Source organism: Loxodonta africana, chromosome 10, assembly GCF_030014295.1.
Source record: "Loxodonta africana isolate mLoxAfr1 chromosome 10, mLoxAfr1.hap2, whole genome shotgun sequence".
NCBI classification, from domain to species: Eukaryota; Metazoa; Chordata; class Mammalia; order Proboscidea; family Elephantidae; genus Loxodonta; species Loxodonta africana.
In genome coordinates this window covers 31,049,933-31,072,985 of record NC_087351.1, presented here as the reverse complement: position 1 = coordinate 31,072,985, position 23,053 = coordinate 31,049,933, and the positions used below count along the sequence as shown (strand labels likewise).

At 39.9% G+C, this 23,053-nt stretch overlaps 1 protein-coding gene across 1 annotated transcript in view; it reads left to right on the top strand.

The window, feature by feature from the left end:
• The window catches only part of SUPT16H (SPT16 homolog, facilitates chromatin remodeling subunit), a 44,411-nt gene that overhangs the window by 19,609 nt on the left and 1,749 nt on the right, over nucleotides 1-23,053 (top strand). The window contains exons 2-25 of the mRNA XM_003421614.4: nucleotides 1,325-1,417; nucleotides 3,031-3,201; nucleotides 3,852-4,004; nucleotides 4,556-4,702; nucleotides 5,123-5,274; nucleotides 6,012-6,184; nucleotides 7,210-7,300; nucleotides 7,996-8,069; nucleotides 8,212-8,324; nucleotides 9,316-9,381; nucleotides 9,498-9,593; nucleotides 9,679-9,794; nucleotides 9,924-10,077; nucleotides 12,320-12,447; nucleotides 12,955-13,090; nucleotides 13,179-13,305; nucleotides 13,559-13,677; nucleotides 14,960-15,085; nucleotides 15,429-15,541; nucleotides 15,827-15,902; nucleotides 16,315-16,484; nucleotides 19,585-19,714; nucleotides 20,323-20,452; nucleotides 20,594-20,671. Coding sequence (XP_003421662.1) covers nucleotides 1,325-1,417; nucleotides 3,031-3,201; nucleotides 3,852-4,004; nucleotides 4,556-4,702; nucleotides 5,123-5,274; nucleotides 6,012-6,184; nucleotides 7,210-7,300; nucleotides 7,996-8,069; nucleotides 8,212-8,324; nucleotides 9,316-9,381; nucleotides 9,498-9,593; nucleotides 9,679-9,794; nucleotides 9,924-10,077; nucleotides 12,320-12,447; nucleotides 12,955-13,090; nucleotides 13,179-13,305; nucleotides 13,559-13,677; nucleotides 14,960-15,085; nucleotides 15,429-15,541; nucleotides 15,827-15,902; nucleotides 16,315-16,484; nucleotides 19,585-19,714; nucleotides 20,323-20,452; nucleotides 20,594-20,671 — 2,932 coding nt within the window. The remainder of the gene's footprint in view (nucleotides 1-1,324; nucleotides 1,418-3,030; nucleotides 3,202-3,851; nucleotides 4,005-4,555; nucleotides 4,703-5,122; nucleotides 5,275-6,011; nucleotides 6,185-7,209; nucleotides 7,301-7,995; nucleotides 8,070-8,211; nucleotides 8,325-9,315; nucleotides 9,382-9,497; nucleotides 9,594-9,678; nucleotides 9,795-9,923; nucleotides 10,078-12,319; nucleotides 12,448-12,954; nucleotides 13,091-13,178; nucleotides 13,306-13,558; nucleotides 13,678-14,959; nucleotides 15,086-15,428; nucleotides 15,542-15,826; nucleotides 15,903-16,314; nucleotides 16,485-19,584; nucleotides 19,715-20,322; nucleotides 20,453-20,593; nucleotides 20,672-23,053) is intronic.

The window sequence follows — 23,053 nt, the reverse complement described above, 5'->3', positions numbered from 1 at the left end:
ACCTCATTAGTGATCAAGGAAATGCGAATTAAAACCACAATGAGATACTACTTCACACTCACTGTTGTTAGCTGCCATCTCAGGGTTACCCTGTGCACAACATAATGGAACACCTCAGGACACTGCATGGACCTCTGTCATCTGCTGGATGAATTTTGAAAAATAGATTGCCAGGCCTTTCTTCCTAGTCCGTCTTACTCTGGAAGCCCCAGTGAAATCTCTTCATCATAGCCCCACACAAGCCTCCACTGACAGACAGGTTGTGGCTGTGCATGAGGTGCATTCGACTGGAATTGACCCTGAGTCTCTCACGTGAAAGGTGAGAATTCTACCAGTGAGCCACCAGGCTGTATGTAATCAAAAAAATTGGTAGTAACAAGTGTTGACAAGGATGTAGAGAAACTGAACTCCTTATACATTGCTCTTGGGAAAACCATCTGGCAGTTCCTCAGGTTAAGCACAGTTACATATGACCCAGTTAAAAAAAAAAAAAACACCATTGCCGTTGAGTCGACTCTGACTCATAGCGGCCCTATACGACAGAGTAGAACTGCCACATAGAGGTTCCAAGGAGTGCCTGGTGGATTCGAACTGCTGACCTTTTTGTTACCAGCCGTAGCTCTTAACCACTATGCCACCAGGGTTTCCAGTATGACCCAGCAATTCCACCAAGATATACCTTCACATAAAAACTTATACATGAATGTTCATAGCAGCATTACTTATAATAGCTAAAAAGTGGAAATAGCCCAATTGTCTATCAACTGATGAAAGGATAAATAAAATGCTATATATATACAACGGAATATTATTCAGCAATAAAAAGGAAGTACTGATATGTACTGCAGCATAGATAAACGTTGAAAACATTATTCTGAGTGAAAAAAGCCAAACACAAAAGACCACATGTTGTATGATTCCATTTATATCAAGTGTCCAGGATAGGCAAATCCATAGAGACAGTAGATTAACGATAGTCTAGGGCTGGGGGAAGGTGGAGAGAGATTGGAAATGAATGCAAACGGGCACAAGGTTTCCTTTTAGAGTGATGAAAATGCTCTAAAATTGGATTGTGTTGATATGTTGAATAATTCTGAATATGCAAAAAGAAACCTACTGAATTACATACTTTGAGTGAATTGAACGATATGTGATCTATATCTCAATAAAGCTGTTTTAAAAATAGTAACTAAGAGCTATGAGGTTGCCAAGCTAACATATACCTTATACTTAGAATTATTAGGGGAAAATTACTGCAAAATAGGAATACTACTTTGCTAGTGGGAAAAGAAAGTGACCAAATTACCTTTTCTTTCTTTTTCAGAAAGGAGAAGATGAGTATGCCAATGTTGATGCCATTGTTGTATCAGTGGGTGTTGATGAAGAAATTGTTTATGCCAAATCAACTGCCTTACAGGTGAGAGATTTACAGCAGTTTTTAGCCCTGGGGGTCATTGGACTACCTATTACACTGGCCAATACAGTAGCTACTAGTCACGTTAAAAATTCATCAGGTCTACCAGCCATGTTTCAGGTTCTTAATGACCACGTGTAACTACTGACTACCATATTGAATCAAGCAGATATGAAACATTTCCATCATCATCACAGAAAGTTCAAATGGACAGTGCTGATTTCATACATAAGGAAAAAAGAAGAAAATTATCAATTAGGATGGATTTAACTGCATATACCAGAAAATCCTAAATAACAGTGGCTTAAACAAAATATTTTTCTCTTATATATTCTTCAGGGATCCAGGCCTCATTCAGGTCTACTCTACCATTCGTAGACTATAGCCCTCGTGTTCTTAGTACAAAACAGTTGCTAGAGCTCCAGCCATCCTATCTGTATTCTGAGCGGAAGGATAAAGGGATGAAAATGGAAGACCACCTTTTTTTTTTTTTCACTGATAAATGAGTGGTAATTTCAGTTTTTAAGCCTTTTTTTTTAATTGCACTTCAAGTGAAAGTTTACAATTCAAGTCAGTTTCTCATACAAAAATTTATATACACATTGTTATGTGACCCTAGTTGCTCTCCCTATAATGCAACAACACACTCCTCTCCACCCTGTATTTCCTATGTCCATTAAACCAGATCCTGTCCCCTCTGCCTTCTCATCGTACTTCCGGACAGGAGCTGCCCACACAGTCTCTTGTGTCCACTTGAGCTAAGAAACACACTCCACACCAGTATCATTTTATGTCTTGTAGTCCAGTCTAATCTTTGAAGAGTTGGCTTGGGGAATGGTTTTAGTTTGGGGCTAACAGAGAGTCCAGGGGTCATGACCTCTGGGGTCTCTCAAGTCTCAGTCAGACCATTAAGTCTGGTCTTTTTACTAGGATTTGAGGTCTGCATCCCACTTTTCTCCTGCTCCATCAGGGATTCTTTGTTGTGTTCCTGTCAGGGTAGTCATCAGTGATACCTGGACATCATCTAGTTGGAAGACCTCATTTTAAGACTTGCTTGAGGGCCCACACAAATCTTCCACTTATATCTTATTGCCAAAATTTAGTCTCATAGCTGTACTTAACTGCAAGGAAGGTTGAGAAACTGTTTTTGCTGGGCAGTGTGCAAGCTAAAAATCACAGGTCTATCTTGAGAGAGAAGGGAGAGAATAATTGGAAGGTAACTAGCAGTCTTTGGGGAAGTAGAACGCACAGTTGTCTGAGGTATTACTCTAGCTCTTGTTTTATATATTTCTGCCCATTAACTAATAATACAGTTCACATTGATATAAATAAACACAAATTATCCAAATCATTTAATGGTTTTTATTATTAAATATTTTACACCTGTAAAAGTAGATAGAATAACATAATGAACCCCCCATGTACCCATCATCCAGTTCCAATAAATTATCAACTCCTGGTCAATCTCATTTCATTAAACTCACACCCAGGTATCCCCATCCCGAATTATTTTGAAGCAAATCCCAGATATTGAATTTTATCTATAGATATTTCAATATGAGTCTGTTAAATTTTTTATGTGTTAAATACTACTGTTACTCTATTTCTTCCTACAGACGTGGCTCTTTGGTTATGAACTAACTGATACCATCATGGTCTTCTGTGATGACAAAATCATCTTTATGGCCAGCAAGAAAAAAGTGGAGTTCTTAAAACAGATTGCCAACACTAAGGGCAATGAGAATGCTAACGGAGCCCCTGCCATCACACTGCTGATACGAGAAAAGGTCAGGACCATCAAAGAATATGACATAAATGTGAAAGAATGTTTAAAAGTAATAAACAGAAATGCCTTATAGGAATTTCAGAGAACGCAAGGGGAAGGTTTTAGCAGACTGTGGTTGTAATTACAAAGTTGTCACGCCATCGTTGGGAAGGAGAGAGCTCAATAACTCTTACCAGTTCTGTGGCAGAACAAAGAGACCATGGAATTCTGGTGAACACTAACTCTCTCTGTCTATTCTCAGGGACACTGACAGTTTGTTTCTTTTTCATCAGAGTGCCTTAAGAAAATTTAGTCATACCTCAGTTCTAGTTTTTATCAGATGTGATATTTTTTGTCCTACTGCCTACCTTACCCAAGGATTTTGTCTCAGAATATTGTTCACCTAGTATTTGAGTTTCTTGACTGTTCCTAAGAAAACAATAGTCTTGTTAACATCGATGACACTTTGACTTAAGTATATGGAGATGTCCAAAGGAATTTGCGTAACTTTTGGTATGTTACAGTCTGTCCTAGAAAAGTGGGTGGGGGTGGGAGGAGGTATTCTTTCTGCAATTTAGAATATTCCTCTCCCTGCTTGTTACTAGTTGATCATAGATGTCTAAGTCTGAACTAATTCAAAAACTGCTTTTTTTTTCTTTTGGCACTTAATAGAATGAAAGTAACAAGAGCAGCTTTGACAAAATGATTGAAGCCATTAAAGAAAGCAAGAATGGAAAGAAGATTGGAGTGTTCAGCAAAGACAAATTCCCTGGAGAGTTCATGAAGAGCTGGAATGACTGCCTCAACAAAGAGGGCTTTGACAAAGTAAGAAAACTCCTGAAAACAAGCAAGTTGGGAGTTGAGAAGACAAAACTATGACAGGGTCCCATAACAGAAAGTGTAGGGAATTTGTTTTGAGAAGACAGTTGTGTTGGTTTCTATTTTCTTTCTTTTTTTTTAATCCTCTTTGGCTGAGCAGTAAGGCACTTCTGCTTTTCATTCGGGACTGGGGCATTCAGGAGATAGTTCAGCTACTTCCAAGGGAACCTGGGGAAAATCTTGTCCAGAAAAAATTTTTTTTTCTTCCTTTTTCCTCACATTTCTGCCTATCTTCCTTCAGCCTTTAGACAGACCTCAGAGGGAGACATTTACATTTTACACGGTGCGTGAGCTTATGGCCTCTTAGACCACACAGAAAGAAATACCAAAGACCTGTGCCATAGGTTTATTCAAGAGAACAGATATTTCACAAACCACTGATGAATAGTTTGCTGAATAACCAACTATTGCTGCAATATTCAAATGGGAAGAAGTGGATATCTTTAGTAATTCTCTGTTAGCATCTTAGAAACTCTTTCTTTTCCCTTTCATTGCAGATAGACATCAGTGCAGTTGTGGCATACACCATCGCTGTGAAGGAGGATGGAGAGCTCACCCTAATGAAGAAGGCAGCCAGCATCACTTCTGAGGTCTTCAACAAATTCTTCAAGGAAAGAGTCATGGAAATTGTTGATGCAGATGAGGTAAAATGGGAGGGAGATGCCTTTTTACTATTTTAATGAAGCAGAAAGAAGTCCCTACCGCATGATTTTTTTTGGTACTTTTTCTTCCTTTGAAATTAAGCCTTTGGTACCTAATTTGGTGTTGGGTAATTGTGCTGTATCTCTTTCAAAATAACTAAACCCTTACTATGGTTTCTTGAGGTTACCCAGCATTTGACTTGAGAAATCTTGGAATGCTTGTGAATCCCACCACTGTTCTCTAAATTTGCTTTGCATGTATGCCAAAATACTCTCTGGCCCATGAGCCATGCTGTTAGGCTTTTCTGTAATCCTGATTGATATCAGAATAGGTGTTGCCTTCCAATGATATTGCCCCAAAACTCAACACCCCTCTTTGTCACCCTCTAATAAGTGTGGTTTTATTTCTGCGTGCTCTTACAGAAAGTTAGACACAGCAAACTGGCTGAGTCTGTGGAAAAGGCCATTGAAGAGAAGAAATACTTAGCAGGGGCAGACCCTTCTACTGTGGAAATGTGTTATCCTCCTATCATCCAGAGTGGTGGCAACTATAATCTCAAGTTCAGTGTGGTGAGGTAAGCATGAGAACTTCAAATCTGACCACAACCAGAGCATTTCTATCTTTAGAGTTTATTTTGTCCTTGACTCAGTCTAGTCATTTTCTTTTTCTTATTGTAAAAGTAATTCATGATCCGTATAGAGAATTTACAAAAGTAGGAGAGAGAATAATCAGTTGTCTGCCTTTTATGTTTTCCTGTTTTTTTTTCCTATGCATACTAATATTTTATATTACATAGTTACTGGTTTCTTACTTTAACATTTGAATGTATTTTTCCAAAGTATTACAAACACTGGAAAAATGCAAGATGTGACAAAAAAAAGCCATTAAAATGATACTAGGTATACCATAATATAATTCCCCCTTGAATTTTTTAAAATACTGTGAAGAATGCTGCTCCTCCCGGTCATCCTGATGGGACTGATTATAACCCACAATTCCTAGTGGGCTGGTGGATAAATGACTCCTTGCTGCTGTGCTATTAGACTGTTAAGACTGCAGTTCAGTGTATCATTTGCCTCTTTGGAATGTAACAACTTTTCACTGGATTTTTATCTTAAGTTTTGGTACCCAGTTTTTACTCCAGAACTTTAATAAGCCAGTTTTTTTACTTAAAATTTTCTTTTAGGTCATTATTGCACTTCAGCTTTGGGATATAGCAGGGAAAGATAATCATTACACATGCCGTGTGCCAATGATACTAAGGACCTCACTAGTTTTGGTAATGATATGTTTTTTTCCTTTGGTCTCTAGTGACAAGAATCACATGCATTTTGGGGCCATCACTTGTGCCATGGGTATCCGCTTCAAATCTTACTGCTCCAACCTTGTTCGTACCTTGATGGTTGACCCTTCTCAGGAAGTTCAAGAGAATTACAACTTTTTGCTCCAGCTTCAAGAGGAGCTGCTAAAGGAATTAAGACATGGTGAGGTGCCTTAGAAAAGGAGGTTTGGAGATAATCTAACAAAAATGTCATTAGTGTTTATGTGAGTTTATACCCCTGAGGCTGTCATATTATAAATATAATTAGATTTTACTAACCTTGCATCATCCTAATATTTAGTTCCTAATCCTTTCTTTCAGGCATGAGTGGTCGTGGTGATTTACACTGGTGCTTACCAAACCTCTCTTTCGTGTTAGGCCTCTGTGTCTAAATCTTTATAAAATACGTTGTGTTACTCTTCTTTAGTTTAGAAAGTTTTGAGAGCTTGTATCTTTATCAGCAGGGCATGTAATAGTAATCCTACTGTTAATGAATACCAAGGACATCAAGAATCTTCGTATGAGAACAGAACTGGTAGCAACTTTGCTAAGCAAGCAAGTAAATACCTTAAAGGAAAATAGAGTGCCTAAATTCTCTTTTACGTTGAGATTCTGCACACCCAACTGACTAAATGGGACTTTTAGTTTGCCACCTTAAAACTGCTTTATAAGCCCACTCATGTTGCCTAGAGCTTCCAGACACCATTCCTCCATGATATCGCCAGGTCAGTCTTGAGAAATTCTATTGGAAATCATAATATGGACTCCCTCTGCGGTCACCATATCTAGACAACTCTAGCTTGAAATAGCCATTCACAGCCTAGATCTTGAAAAACTAAGGCCAGAGTCCTTAACAGTTAACATTTAATAGCCCTGTTTTTCAAAATGTATAATAAGGTTAATGTGGTATTATTTATTCAGCACTGAAAGAATTATTTCACTGCACTGAGACCAACATATTCCACAATCCCCTTGGGTCAGTGATTCTCAAGTAGTATAAATAAGAATGACTGGGTAAGTTATTTTTAAAAATGCAAATTTCTGGGCCCTGCCACTCCTAAGACTCTATATTCCTTAGTTCACACTTTGAGAAACACTGCTTTAGTGGGAAAAAATTTGATTTTAAGAAATGATTTTTTTTTTTTCTTCTGAAGGATACTTTAATGTCCCCTTTCTGTCTATCATTAGGTGTGAAGATATGTGATGTGTATAATGCTGTCATGGATTTGGTTAAAAAGCAGAAGCCGGAGCTGCTGAACAAAATTACCAAAAACCTGGGGTAAGATGCTCTGATGTGCATTGTCACACTGAGTCAATATACATGACTAGCAGTGCGCAGGAGACGTATTCTTAGATCAGATCAGTTGATTGAAGCAACATTTACAGACTATCAGACTTACTGTATGCCAGACACATAGTGTTTTTAGAGAAAGTGAGAAAGATTTGTTGCAGTGTTTAAACACTATTGCTAACCAAAAGGTTGGCAGTCTGAACTTACCCAGAGGGCCTCATAAGAAAGGCCTGGTGATCTGCTTCTGAAAAGTCACAGCCTTGAAACCCTGTGAAGCAGTTCTACTCTGCACACATGGGGTCTCCGTGAATCGGAGTCAATTCAATGGCAGTGACTTTGGTTTTTTTAAGTGCCAGCTAAGTTGTTCAGAGGAAAACTCCTAACATGATTTCATGGTAGAAGATTAAAATTTAAGTGTGGATAAGTAGCTGAAACAAAGAGGGCTTGATAAAGTAAATGTTAGGAAAGGTAATGAAATTATTTTTCAACATAGGATTATACAACACATAAAGAGCCTAAAGGCTGTCCTTGAGCCCTATTTCTTACCTGAATTATCAGCAAGGATAAATCACTTCAATGTATTTTTGCCTGCCTCATCTTGAAAACTGACAGAATACATTATACTTGACCCGTGTTAGAGATCTTTTAGCCTATTGCTGAAGTTTCTCTTTATTCCTTTTCAGGTTTGGGATGGGAATTGAATTCCGTGAAGGCTCTCTAGTAATCAATAGTAAAAATCAGTATAAATTGAAGAAAGGTGAGTGTGTGTGTACAATGGGAATTTTTTTTTTTCTTTTTTTTTTTTTATTTTCCTTAGCTTCATCTCCTTCTTGGTGTAAAATCTTGCATCTTATCCATCCTTTCACAGCCACAAGCTGATCCATGTTTTGCTGTTTTAGGGATGGTTTTCAGCATCAATTTGGGATTCTCAGACCTGACCAACAAGGATGGGAAGAAACCAGAAGAGAAAACCTATGCCCTGTTCATTGGTGACACAGTACTTGTGGATGAGGTGCATACTGACTCTTAAACCTATGAGTGTTCATGAGCTGACTTTTGAGGCACATTTTAGACTTTGGTTTTTTTCTTGTCTTTGTTACATGTTAGTTAAGGGTAGAGATCCACGTAACAGACGGACCAAATAGAGATCATTAGTCCAGGTACAGGGAAGATTTGAACCAAGCTGTATATCATGTTATGGCTTGAACCTTGATAATGATTTTAATAATGGAGCTGGTTTCTTTTTTTTATAACAGCTTTATTGAAATGTAATTCACATATCATACAGTTCACCCATTTAAATTGTACAACTCATTGATTTTCAGTATATTCACAGGGTTGTGTGACATCACCAGTCTTATTTTTAGAACATTTTCATCACTCCAGAAAGACACCTCATACCCATTCACAGTCACTCCCCATTTTTTCCTCAGATCCCCCAGCCCTAGACAGCCACTAGCCTACTTTCTGGATTTGCCTATTCTGGAAACTTCGTATAAATGAAATCATACAATATGTGGTTTTTGTAACTGGTTTCTTTCACTTAGCATGAACTAATTTTTAATAATAACTAGTAATCAGAAACATTTCAGTGTTTTTATTATAATCTAAACATTTTGATGAATTATTGAATCCTTATTACAACTCTATGAAGTAGATATTCTTATTCTCACCATTGTACAGATTAAAACCAAACCCATTGCTGTTGAGTTGATTTCGAGTCACAGTGATCCTAAAGGACAGAGTAGAACAGCCCCATAGGGCTTCCAAGGAGCAGCTGGTAGATTCAAACTGCCGACCTTTCAGTTAGCAGCCAAGCTCTTAACCACTACACCACCAGGTTCCAATGAGACTGAGAAGATAAAAACTGTGTTTGTTTATTGTGAAAGATTTTAGTGTCCAGAAGGTTCAAAACATTGTCCAGCTATATACCAGGCTAGAAAGTGTGAAAGTGCTTTTATTCCAAAGTTCTTACAGTTGTATGACTTCTCCCTTTATTCTAGGATGGCCCAGCCACTGTTCTCACTTCTGTGAAGAAGAAAGTGAAGAATGTGGGAATTTTTCTAAAGGTGAGAGAGCCTAGGAAAAAGACAAATGATGTAGGAAGTTAGATACAGTGAAGAGGTTAAATAATGTTGGCTAAAAAATTTAAACTTGCTTTTCTGATTACAACTTTTTCCCATAGAATGAGGATGAGGAAGAAGAGGAGGAGGAGAAAGATGAGGCTGAGGACCTTTTGGGAAGAGGTTCTCGGGCAGCATTACTTACAGAAAGAACACGAGTAAGTTCACTGTTATATATTACATTGATCTCAAGTCTGTCATACGATTCACACGTTCTGATAACTTTGGTTTTCCCTTCACTAGAATGAGATGACTGCTGAAGAGAAGCGAAGAGCACATCAAAAAGAACTGGCTGCTCAGCTCAATGAGGAAGCGAAAAGGCGATTGACTGAACAGAAGGGAGAGCAGCAAATCCAGAAGTGAGAGTTTGTTTGCACTGAGCAATGAAATTGCCTTTGGATTATGGGCGATTGCTGATGTTTCTCAGTGGCGTTTTTTTGTTGTTGCTTTGTTTGTTTTTTATTCTTTTCTTCTTATTCCCACTCCAGAGCTCGCAAATCTAATGTATCCTATAAAAACCCATCACTGATGCCTAAGGAACCACATATCCGGGAAATGAAGATCTATATTGATAAGAAATATGAGACTGTAATAATGCCTGTATTTGGCATTGCAACACCTTTTCACATTGCTACAATCAAGGTACATTCATTCAATCAGGTCTTATCAAACTATTCCATAAACTATTAATTGTGCTTCCCCACAGATAATCGTTTTGCCTGAATCTTCTCTTCAGGGCTTCTAGCCAGTTCTGTCCAGTTCAGTCATGGCTTAGGAAGCATCAGTGGCACAGACCCAAATGTTTTCAGTTATGGTGAACTGGAAAGAACCAGAACGGGAAAAATTACGGGTCATAGAAACTTAATCTCCCTCTTAGAGAACAAGGGCAGCGTATGCATCGCAAAGCATCCAAATCCCTTGCTGTAGAATTTTGAGTACAGTGCTGCTCCACTCAAAAGATGGCAGTGCCCCACTCAAAGATGGTGGCCAACCAGGCCACTCTGACTGTGTGTCACTCTCCTATAGGCCTGCCAGTAATCCAGTCTCACACATCAGCCTCCTGAAAGAACTCATTACACCTCTTCCAGGTCTCCCGTTCCAGGGCTTCAACTTATAATTTTTACCATTCTGGGTACTGTGTAGAATCTGCCAAATTATGGAACTTCAGGTCCATCCCTATTTTGCTTTATAGACTATGCCTGAGCCAGTTTAAAGGGGTTCAAAGCCCTACATCTCTCCCACATTCTGCCCCTTCTGATTCTGCCCTTCTCATTTTACTGCCTTCTCTCTCTCACCCTTATCTCCTACCATTATTCTCCCTTCCAGTTCTCATTTCCTAGAAAGCTAAATATTCTAGTCTAGAAGCATTATTTGCTTGTCTTTCCTTGAACTTTAAGCATTATTTAAGCTGTAGCTGTATACTTAGCACAAGGTACTTGGAGAACTCAGTCATTCTTTTGAGGAACAGTCATAGGACACAATGAGTTAAAGTATAGTTTGTTAGATTTACATTAAGTTTTTACATGCTAGACTCTTGTGAGGAATTGACTTTTCACAATAGCAAAAAGATGGAAACAGTGTAAGTATCCATCAACAAATGAATGCATGAACAGACTATGGTACATCTAACAAAAATGATGATTCCGCAAAACATCTCACGACATGGATGAATCTGGAGGGCATTATGCTGAGTGAAATAAGTCAATCACAAAAGGAGAAATACTGTATAAGACTACTGTTATAAAAACACATGAAAATGTTGCCACACAGAAAGAATCTTTGATGGTTACCAAGGAGGGGATGGGTGAGGAGGGAGAAACACTTAACTAGATAGTAGGTAAGTGGTAACTTTGGTGAAGGGTAAGACACAGTACACAGTATAGGGGAAGTCAGCACATCTTGACCAGGGCAAAGTCATTAAAGCTTCACAGATACATCTGGACACCCTGAGGGATCGAGTTACTGGGCTGAGGGCTGGGGACCATGGTCTCTGGGGATATCCAGCTCAATTGGCATAACATAGTTTATAAAGAAAATGTTCTGCATCCAACTGGTAAGTAGCATCTGGGGACTTAAAAGCCTGTGGGCGGCCACCTAAAATACATCTACTGGTCTCATCCCCACTGGGACAAAGGAGAATGAAGAAAACCAGACTCATGGGAAAGATTAGTCAGAGGACTAATGGACCGCAACTACCAGAACCTCCACCAGACTGAGCCCAGAACAACTAGATGGTACCCAGCTACCACCACTGACTGCTCTGACAGAGATTACAGTAGAAGGTCCCACACAGAGCTGGAGAAAAATACAGAACAAAATTCTAATTCACACACACACAAAAAAGACCAGGTTTACTAGTCTGACAGTCTGGAGAAACCCTGAGAGTGCGTCTCCCCCAACCCCCGGACACCCTTTTAACTCAGTACTGAAGTCACTCCTGAAGTTCACCCTTTAGCCAAAGATGAGACGCATCTGTAGGGGGCCAAGAATAACACATTGTTGGACCTATAGACCTGCTTCATAGTTCACAGAACATGCTTCATAGTTGTCATGTATAGAAGACTAAGGAGCACGCCAGCCCAGAAGCAAAGAAGAGAAGTCAGGAAGGGTCAGGAGAACTAAACAAATGGAAACAGGGAACCCACGGTAGAGATTGGGAGATTGTTGGCACGTCCTAGTCGGCAACCAACGTCACAGAACAATTTGTGTTATTAGCTGTTTGATGAGAAACTAATTTGCTCTGTAAAGTTTAACGCACAATTAAAAAAAAAAAAAAAAACTCCTAACTTTTAACATCACTAACGACAAATCTTTATCTAGGGAAGAAACTTGTTTGACTGCTGAAGCATTTTTTTATACTTTTTCTTTTTTTTTTTTTTAACAGAATATAAGTATGTCCGTGGAAGGAGACTATACTTACTTGCGTATCAACTTCTATTGTCCAGGCAGTGCTCTGGGCAGGAATGAGGGCAACATCTTTCCTAACCCAGAAGCCACTTTCGTCAAGGAAATGTGAGTCCCCAGGAAAACAACCATGCCTGAATCCCTGCTGGCCACAGGGGCGCCCTCAGAAGCATGTGTTCTCCATACTGTATCCTCCCCATCTAGTGAACAGGCAAAGCTTCCCTCAGTGGCACTTTTTTAGGATCACCTTGTTGGCTGTGAACTATATTGAGCAATGGAACCTAATTGCGAAACCTCATGAAAATTTTTTATACCTACTACACGTATTTTGTCATAGAATCCTCAGAATGTTTGCTACATTGGATCCTGTTTCCTTCATGGTGTTGAATGGGATTACTTGGGGATGTTGGACAAGATTTTAATGGATTAGCCATTTAAAATAGTCTCCATTTAAGAAAGGAGAAAGGGAAATTTTTTTTGCTTTCTAGGCATTCTCTCACAACTTAGTGATAACCTTTTTCTCTTAAGAGGGAGTAAGCTATTTTGAAATACAAGAACAGGTGCTAGTTCCCTGGCCTGGTGAGGAAAATTCTATAACGTCTCCTCTTTTTATAGTACATACAGAGCTTCAAATATGAAGGCACCTGGAGAACAGACAGTGCCAGCCTTGAACCTTCAGAATGCTTTTCGAATTATAAAAGAAGTACAGAAACGTTATAAGACTCGGGAAGCAGAGGAAAAAGAGAAGGAGGTGAGCCTTTGTGTGAAAGGACGTGTGTGGTTTTGGGGGGACATGTAAAGGCTACATGAGGAGTCACGATAACGGTATTTCCCCTCAGGGCATTGTGAAACAAGACTCACTGGTGATCAACCTCAACCGGAGTAATCCCAAACTAAAAGATCTGTACATTCGCCCAAACATTGCCCAGAAGAGAATGCAAGGCTCGCTGGAGGCCCATGTCAATGGTATGGATGATTTCTCATGTGCCTGAGTTTCATCATGGCCACATTTGCGTGAATAAAAAATCAGATAACATAGCAGGGCAGGAAAATGCTGTGGGGACCTTCCTCACTTTGTTCTGTGGCCAAAAGGAAAGGAAGCTCTATGCAGGTTTTGTCTTTTCCTCTCACCCTGTTCACATCAGCTGGGAAGAATGCAGTGCTCTTTGCCTGACCTAATGATGCTGCTAGACACTTGGCTTCATTTCTCTTCTTCCAGGATTTCGCTTCACATCTGTTCGAGGAGACAAGGTGGATATTCTGTACAATAACATCAAGCATGCTTTGTTCCAGCCCTGTGATGGAGAAATGATTATTGTCTTGCACTTTCACCTTAAGGTATACCTTTCTGCTGACTAGCTGTGTGATCCTGGGCACAAACTGAACTTCGTTAGCCTCTTTTCTGTAAAACAGTGATGAAGAAGATTACGTGTCCTATAAGATTATAAGAATTGAATAAATAGTATTTATGAAGTCCACAGTGCCTAGCATGTAGGTGGTGCTTATAGGCAGGGCTAAAGGCATGTAGGGCCTTTGGAAGCCCTGGTGGCATAGTGGTTAAGAGCTATGGCTGCTAGCCCAAAGTTCGGCAGTTCACATCCTCCAGGCACTCCTTGGAAACTATGGGGTGGTTCTGCCCTGTCCCGTAGGGTCACTATGAGTCGGAATTAGCTCAGCAGCAACGGGTTTGGTTTTTTGGTTTGGGGCCTTAAGCACTGATAATTTGTGGTGCCCCCTCCTCTGCTTACTCATGCATTTGAACAGGGTATGTGACTTAGACGTGTGTGTGTGTCTTAGTCTTAGTGTGTGTCTTATTTGTGTCTTAGCTATCCATGATGTAACTTCTTTTTAAATGCGACTATAATATTAGCAATTGGATACAAAGTGGCAGGTGCCATTTTAGCAGAGTGAGATGAACTGGATTATAAAATTTTTAGTGTATGTGGGGTACTAAGATTTTTACTAAATACCACATTTTCTGCAGAGAGAATATTCCACATGTTCTACAACAAAGAAAGTGAGTCAGTGAACTTAGTTATTTCAGCAGTCAATATAAAATTCTGTTCATCTCCACAGCGAAAAATTGACTTTCACTAGTTTAGCTTTAAATGGCTCATACTTCAGATTGGACGCTTGTTTCATAATAGATACTGTAATTGTAAATGAACAAATGAAAAGATGTCATAAGAGAACATTTAACGTGTCCTGTCAGCTTGGCATCTATGGGTCTTTGCTTTGGACAACTGGTGCCTTTATTTTGTTGATGCCCTGTCCGTTCCTGCTTATGTTTGTTCCTTTGGTGTGACACATACTGACCACCAAAATATACAAACTCTTCTCTGGATTCCTGTTTATGAAATAGAAAATTGTTCCTTGAGACACAATTTGTTACCAGCATAATACTCAAAGTCCATTCTAAGAAATAGGGGTACTTTTTAAAACTTTCACCATACTGATAAACCATCTGATTAATTATTTTTACCTACATGCCGTGGGAGGCCCAGACTTGGATCACAGCCAATTCCAACATAGGTATTTTCGTGTTTGTTTCTTGGATTTTGCGTCTTTGTAGCTTCAGTCCTCTGACTTCTTCCTTCTTCCTTCTGCGTTATGCCCTCAGAACGCCATCATGTTTGGGAAGAAGCGGCACACAGATGTGCAGTTCTACACAGAAGTGGGCGAGATCACCACAGACCTGGGGAAACATCAGCATATGCATGACCGTGACGACCTCTATGCTGAGCAGGCCAGTGAAATTCAGTATTTTTATTTACAGGGCAATTAGGTGGGGTGAGGTCTGAATCTGAGGTGAGGAAGTGTTATGTTTTGTAAACAAGCCCTGAACCTTTCTGTGCAGAACAACTCAAGTATCCACTGAGGTGGCATCGTGCAGTGGCTTATGGCTTAGACTTAGGTTCAGGCTCAGCTCTCCAGTTGATGTTATTGTGGCCTGTGATACATTGCATATTAGTGTCATGGTTATAAGCATTGAAGACTACAAAACAGTTCAGGCTTTTTTAGGGGAAGTACTGTTAAAAAGTAAAGAGATGGCAAATAGTTATTTTGTTTTGTTTTGTTTTCTTCAACAGATGGAACGAGAAATGAGGCACAAACTGAAAACAGCCTTTAAAAACTTCATTGAGAAAGTAGAGGCTCTAACTAAGGAGGAATTGGAATTTGAAGTGCCTTTTAGGGACTTGGGGTAACATATCTCATCTTTTTGACTTGAAGTTCGATCAGTCTGCCTTTTAGAAAAACCAGTTATTCTTCCTTTAATGTTTATTTAGCCTTTTTCCTTTGAGATGTTCACGCCCTCTTGAAAATTTATAAGGGTTAGGTGAGTGGCTAAAACTGAGAGGCTTTCTCTGGAAATGAGTGTGCTGGAGGCATGTTTGGCGTGGGGAAGAGAACGGATTGTATCTCTTGTGGCGCTTTCTCTGGTGATAAACCCAGCCTTATGTGAGTTCCTAATCTCACTCTCTTTCAGATTTAATGGTGCTCCCTATAGGAGCACCTGCCTCCTTCAGCCGACTAGTAGTGCGCTGGTAAATGCTACAGAATGGGTGAGTATTTCTTTTCTCCTTTTGATAAGAAAATTGTTAGAGAAAAGAAAGCAGGAAGGTAGATGTTCTGAAAATAAGATCCTAATCATTTTTCCTGGTTTTCATTTTTGATATTTACTTGTCTTAAAATTAAAACTCATTGAACAGATGAGTCCCAAAATAATTTCTTTAAGTAGGTTTTCTTTTAATAATTTCTTCTCATAGATGCCTTAGATTTGTTCTCCTTGAGGGAAGAATTTGGTTTTTTGTAGGTCTTTTCATTGGAGTTTTTTATTATGTTCTACTGGCTGCAGTCTTTCCAAAAAAATAGTTCTGTTGTCCTGTGTAGTGATTTTTTTCCTGAAAGTACTTGAAAATGCTAGTGCTGTGGGGGAAATATTTATATGATAATGATCTAGTTCCTCCCTGACAGCCACCTTTTGTGGTGACATTGGATGAAGTGGAGCTGATCCACTTTGAGAGGGTCCAGTTTCACCTGAAGAACTTTGATATGGTAATAGTCTACAAGGACTACAGCAAGAAAGTGACAATGATCAATGCTATTCCTGTAGCCTCCCTTGACCCCATCAAGGAATGGTTAAAGTAAGTAAGCCTGCCAGCAGTCTTCCATTCACCCCCAGGAACCCTGTTATTACAGAACTTGTCTCTGCTGCCTTCCTCCAAGTGTGAATGTGTTGTACATAGAATCTCTTGGTGTGCCTAAGGTAAGATTGCCCTCAGGTTGAGCTGTAGACCAGGACTTGAAATTTCAGGTATCTATTAGATATGTGGTTGTTGACTTTTTCTGAGTACCCAGCAATACTACACAATAAAAATCAAAATTTAACCTTTTTCTGACTCTACTTGATATATGTGTAAAGATCTGAAAGTAGGTATAGAATATCTTAACGTTTCTTAGGCTTTGACATCCATTGCTCACACTTCATCTAGAAGAATTTCTCCTAGAAGTGCCAGAACCCCAGTAAACAGGGAATGTCACCCTCTAGAGAAAATGTGAGGTTTGGATAGCCATAAGTACAGTTGCCTAGCCCCCCCGTTCCAGTAACTGGAAACTGGGAGGTGCTATAAATCTCTTGAGAAATTGATTGAGAGTTAAGAAATAAACTGTGAGAAAAATTGAGATTTATGGTCTCCATAAGGATTTTCCTATGAAATACATGTATAAAGGTATATGGCTTTTTAAAATCAGCATTATCAAGGTACAATTTACATGTAATAAAGTTCACCAATTTAAATATATGATTTGATTAGTTTTAACAAATGTGTACAGTCTTGTATCCAGCAGCACAATCAGGATATAGAACATTTTCGTCATTCCAAAAAGTTCCTTTGTGCCCCTTTAAAGTTAGGCTTCTCCCCTCACTTGGTTTCTGTCACTGTACATTTTGCTTCTTCTGAAATTTTCCAGAAATAATCAGAATGTAATCTTTCTTCTTTCACTTAGTATAATGTTTCTGAAATTTACACAAGTTGTGTGTTTCAGTACTATATTCCGTTTTATTACTGAGTAGTATTTCCTTAAGGAGCCCTGGTGGCACAAGTGTTCAGTGCTCAGCTGCTAACCGAAAGGTTGGCAATTCGAACCCACCCAGCAACTATGCAGGAGAAAGACTGGCAGTCTGCTTCTGTAAAGATTGCAGCCGAGAGAACCCTATGGGGCAGTTCTCCTCTGTCACATAGGTCTCTGTGAGTCGGAAATTAACTCTCGGTGGCACCTGACAACAATAGTATTCCATTGTGTGACTGTACCACACACCACATTTTGTTTATCCATTTACCAATTAGTAGACATCTGTTTCTATTAATTGATGTTTTTCCTGCTTCTTTGTAAGCCTGGTAATTTGTGATTGATTGCCAGACATTGCGACTCCACATTGTTGGGTCTGAATTTTCTTATATTATTTAATTTTGGGGTTTTATTGTAGCATACAGTTAAGTTACTTGGATTCCATTTGATCTTTCAAGCTTTGTTAGTGCAGATTTAGAACAGCCTTTAGTTTAGGGCTACTCTGGCCTGACTGCTGAGGCAGTACTCTCTGAGGACTCTGCCTGATGCCCCATGTATTGTGAGGTCTTCCCATTCTACCTGGTGGGAACAGGGGTGATTTCCTGTTCTGTGTGAGATCTGGGGATTGTCTGGCCTACGGCTCTCCCGTGTTGGTTTGCCAGTAGTTTCTTCTCATGTGGATGTAGATCAACCCTCAGCAAAAGACATGAAGGGACCCCTCGGGAAATCTCCAGGGCTTCCTCCTTCTGTAACTCTTCTCCAGGACTCTGCCTCACATGTTCTGGCTATCTCAGCCACCCTGAACCTTTCTTTCTTACCTCTGAGTGACCACCAGGTTCTGGTTGGTTCCCCCTCCTGCACAGCAGCCTGAGAACTGCCTCCAGACGGAAAACTGGGGCAACTATAAAATAAGACCTTATTTCCCTTCTCTCAAGGATTATAGTCTTGTGCTGCCTTTTAGCCAGTGTGTGAAAACTGTCGTTGCGTATTTTGCCTGGTTTTTCTAGTTGTTCAAGGTGGAAGGGTAACTCTAGTCCTTGTTACTCCATCATGGCTGGAGGCAGAAGTTTCCGTATGTATGATAGTGGGTAAATGGGATTATGGAAATCCCGGGGGCGTAGTAGTTAAGTGCTACAGCTGTGAACCAAAAGGTTGGCAGTTAGAATCCACCAGATGCTCCTTGGAAACTATGAGGCAGTTGTGCTCTGCCCTGTAGGGTTGCTATGAGTCAGAATCGAGTCGATGGCCACGGGTTTTTTTATTTTTATGGGATTGTGGAGCCCTGGTGGCACAATGCTTAAGAGCTACAACTGCTAACCAAAGGTTGGCAGTTCGAATGTACCAGCCACCCCTTGGAAACTCTATTGGGCAGTTCTACTCTGTCCTGTAGGGTTGCTATGAGTTGGAATTGACTTGATAACGGGTTTGGTTTGGTATGTAGAATTATGCAGTTGGTTTTCAGGCAGATTTTATGCTGAAATTTTATTATTGTTACCCTTACTATTGTCATTTTCTTTGTTCTTTTCTCTTACCCACCTACTGTAATTGATTCAGCTCTCAATAGAAGTGGGTAGCAGAAAGTCAGATGAAAATCGTTTGAGTACCTTCTAAATACAGGGCACTTCAGGTGCTAAAAATAAATTTAGTCTCTACTTTCAGATAGACCTTGGCTCAAATAAAGAAAACATAGGAAAGCAGTGGAAGGTTGAAGAGGGAGAGCTAGGTCCAGTGACAGTTGTCCCTCTTCCTTAGTTTCGGTAGTATGAATGATCAGAGCTGGGAGAAAAATGGCAGAAGTGGTCACGAGTTGAGACTGCTTACTAAAAAAGTGGAATCAGTGAGAGAGGGAAAAACATGGCTGAGTAGGAGGGAAGGCTAGTGAAGAAAAGGGAAATTGGTACTTAAGGAAGGAAGTGGAAGTAGGGGGAAGCACGAGCTCGGAGTTGGTTGAGAGAATACCTTTGCTTCAGCTGGAATGCTCTTCTGTCATGAGGGCTAGTGCTCTGGAAGAGAAATATTAGTCATTTGAGGATACTCTAATGGCACAGTGCAAAGAATACCTGCTACCATATACTTAGGGAAAGGTTATCTGCTTTTCAGGGATGCAAGATGACATTGAACACTTTAAGAAAACATCGATGCTTGGTTTTGACTTTGTGGTGTCATTTCTCTCAGTTCCTGTGACCTAAAGTACACAGAAGGCGTACAGTCCCTCAACTGGACTAAAATCATGAAGACCATTGTTGATGACCCTGAGGGCTTCTTCGAGCAAGGTGGCTGGTCTTTCCTAGAGCCTGAGGGTGAGGTGCGTGAGTGCGGGGTTTCTGTTCTGGTACACAGTGTTGGCCACTATCATTTGGGCAGTTAGGAAAAAGCCATATAACCAGCATGTGAGGATCAAAATGCATTATGGTTTCTCCAAATAAGTTTTACAGAAAAAAGATTGATTGGACATTGGTCCCCACTGACAAGATTTCTTTGAGATTATAAAAACTGGCCTCTGCACGAGTTCCTCAGCATTTGGAAAAAATTCTTCAGGGCAGTTCGGCAAAAATTGTTTTCTAAAAAATGGTCCTCCCACCTCCGCATAATGCATTATTATCAATTGTCTATTTCTGTGGTTAATGACCCTTGATAAGGAAGAATGAACTGAGTCTTTCAGAAAAATGAATTAGGAAGATAACAGCAGGGAGGGTGCTCCTTTTAAGTTTCAGTGCGTAGATCTCCGTCTTCACTTTGCACCTTACCAGTAACTTTAGATACATCCTTTTATATCCTGGTCACCCAAGTCTTTTCCATGTGAAACTGAAATAATGCTGCTGTACTCAGTGGGTTGAATTAATCCTTTAAATTAGTAAAGTAAATGTACAAAACAAAATCAGTAACAGCATTATGCTGTCTCTAACCCACCAGGGGAGTGATGCTGAGGAAGGGGACTCAGAGTCTGAAATTGAAGATGAGACTTTTAACCCTTCAGAAGATGACTATGAAGAGGAAGAGGAGGATAGTGATGAAGACTATTCATCTGAAGCAGAGGAATCAGGTTAATCTTTTTAAGAAAAAGTTTGTCATAGCTTCCTAATCTAATACCACTTCTGCAAACTACTTTTTTTTTTAGAAGGAAAGAATTCTGTCATTCCTTTCCATTCTTGTCTAATTGTAATACTTCATCCATTTATTTCAGACTATTCCAAGGAGTCATTGGGCAGCGAAGAAGAGAGTGGAAAGGACTGGGATGAACTAGAAGAAGAAGCCCGAAAAGGTAATTTTGTTGTTTTGGGGAGGGGGAACGTCATTTTTTTATTTTATTTTGACTAGGTACAGATTTCTAGCACATTTTAGTATTTTGGGATATTGATAGCCTAATAAGAGTTAAAGGCATTCTGGTGGCACAGTAGTTAAGTGCTCAGTTGCTAAACAAAAGGTTGGCGGTTGAAACCCACCAGTAGGTCCGAGGGAGAAAAGATCTGGCAGTCTGCTCCCATAAAAATGATAGCCCAGGAAACCCGGTGAGGCAGTTCTACTCTGTCCTATAAGGTCGCCATGAGTCAGAATCAACTCAAGGGCACACAACAACGTTAAGAATTAACAAAAGAACACTACAAAATTGATTTGGACAATAGCCAAAAGGTATGAAAACAACCAAAATGTCCATCAGCAGATGAATGGATAAACCAAATGTGTGTAGCCATACAAGGGAATATTATGCAGCCGTAAAGAGAATGAGATTCTGGTGCATGCCACAACAGATGGATGAACCTTGAAAACATGCTGAGCGAAATAAGAAGTTAGTTTTATGATCTCACTTATATGAAGTAAGCAAATATGTTGGAGCCCTGGTGGCGCAGTGGTTAAGAGCTATAGCTGCTAACCAAAGGGGTGGCAGTTCAAACTCACTAGCCGCTCCTTGGAAACCCTATGCGGCAGTTCTACTCTGTTGTCTAGCGTCGTCTCTGAGTTGGTATCAGTTCAACAACAATGGGTTTGTTTCTTGATAGAAGGGGTGGGAGGGAGCGGGAAAGGGAGAGTTTTTGTTTGGGGTGGCATTGAGGTTATGTTAATGGTGGTAGAATATTTTGGAAAAGGATTGCAAGAATGGTGGCACAACTTGTCCTTGGATTGTTAATGTGGAAGTTGTACTGGCAAATATTTTGGTATGTATATTTTCACCATAATTTTAAAAACCTTAAATTTGGAACCACAGTTAAAACTTCATAGATGAAAGGGGGAAAGATGAAGTCTGAAATTTGTCTAAATAGAAATTTTTGGCTAACTGGAAGCTTTCTTCATCTGCTTAAGCCCCCAGGTTGCTCTAGGCAAGGTAGCCATGTGTCATATATGGCTCCAGAATTAGGCAATTCAGTTTCCAAAACTAAGTCCCATATTTGTCTAACTTTCTGGGTCTCTTCCAGGTTAGAAATATCTTCATAGTGCTAGTTTAGTTTCTCTGAAACCAAAACCCAAATGTAAATTATAGATGAAAAAGAAATATTTATTACCTACTGTGTCCCAAGCACTGTGATAGGGGTTTTGCAGAGGTTATATTGTTGTTGTTAGGTGCTGTTGAGTCTGTTCCAACTCATAGCAACCCTGTGTACAACAGAACGAAACACCGCCCGGTCCTGCGCCATTCTTACAATTGTTATACCTGAGCCCATTGTTGCAGCCACTGTGTCAGCCCTTCTTGAGGGTCTTCGTCTTTTTCGCTGGCTCTCTACTTTACCAAGCATGGTGTTCTTCTGCAGGAACTGATCCATCCTGGTAACATGTCCAAAGTATGTGAGACATAGTCTCCCCATCCTTGCTTCTAAGGGGCATTCTGGTTGTTCTTCCAAGACAGATTTGTTTGTTCTTTTGGCAGTCCATGGTATATTCAATATTCTTTGCCAGCACCACAATTGAAAGACATCAGTTCTTCTTCAGTCTTCCTTATTCATTGTCCAGCTTTCGCATGCATATGATGCGATTGAAAACACCATGGCTTGGGTTACGCACACCTTAGTCTTCAATGTGACATCTTTGCTTTTCAACACTTTAAAGAGATCTTTTGTGGCAGATTTGCCTAATGCAATGAGTCTTTTGATTTCTTGACTGCTGCTTCCATGGGTGTTGATTATGGAACCAAGTAAAATGAAATCCTTGACAACTTGAGTCTTTCCTCCGTTTATCCTGATGTTGCTTATTGCTCCAGTTATGAGGATTTTTGTTTTCTTTATGTTGAGGTGTAATCCATACTGAAGGCTCTGGTCTTCATCTTCATTAGTAAGTGCTTCAAGTCCTCTTCACTTTCAGCAAGCAAGGTTTTGTCATCTGCATAACGCAGGTTGTTAATGAGTCTTTCTCCAATCCTGATGCCCCGTTCTTCGTATAATCCAGCTTCTCGGATTATTTGCTCAGCGTACAGATTGAATTAAAAAAACCTGTTGCCATCCAGTCAATTCCGACTCATAGTGACCCTATAGGACAGAGTAGAATTGCCCCATAGAGTTGCCTGGTGGATTCGAACTGTACAGATTGAATAGGTATGGTGAAAAGATATAAACCTGCTGTACACCTTTCCTAACTTTAAACCACACAGTATCCCCTGTTCTTTCTAAACAACTACCTCTTTGGTCTATGTACAGGTTCCCCATGAGCATAATTA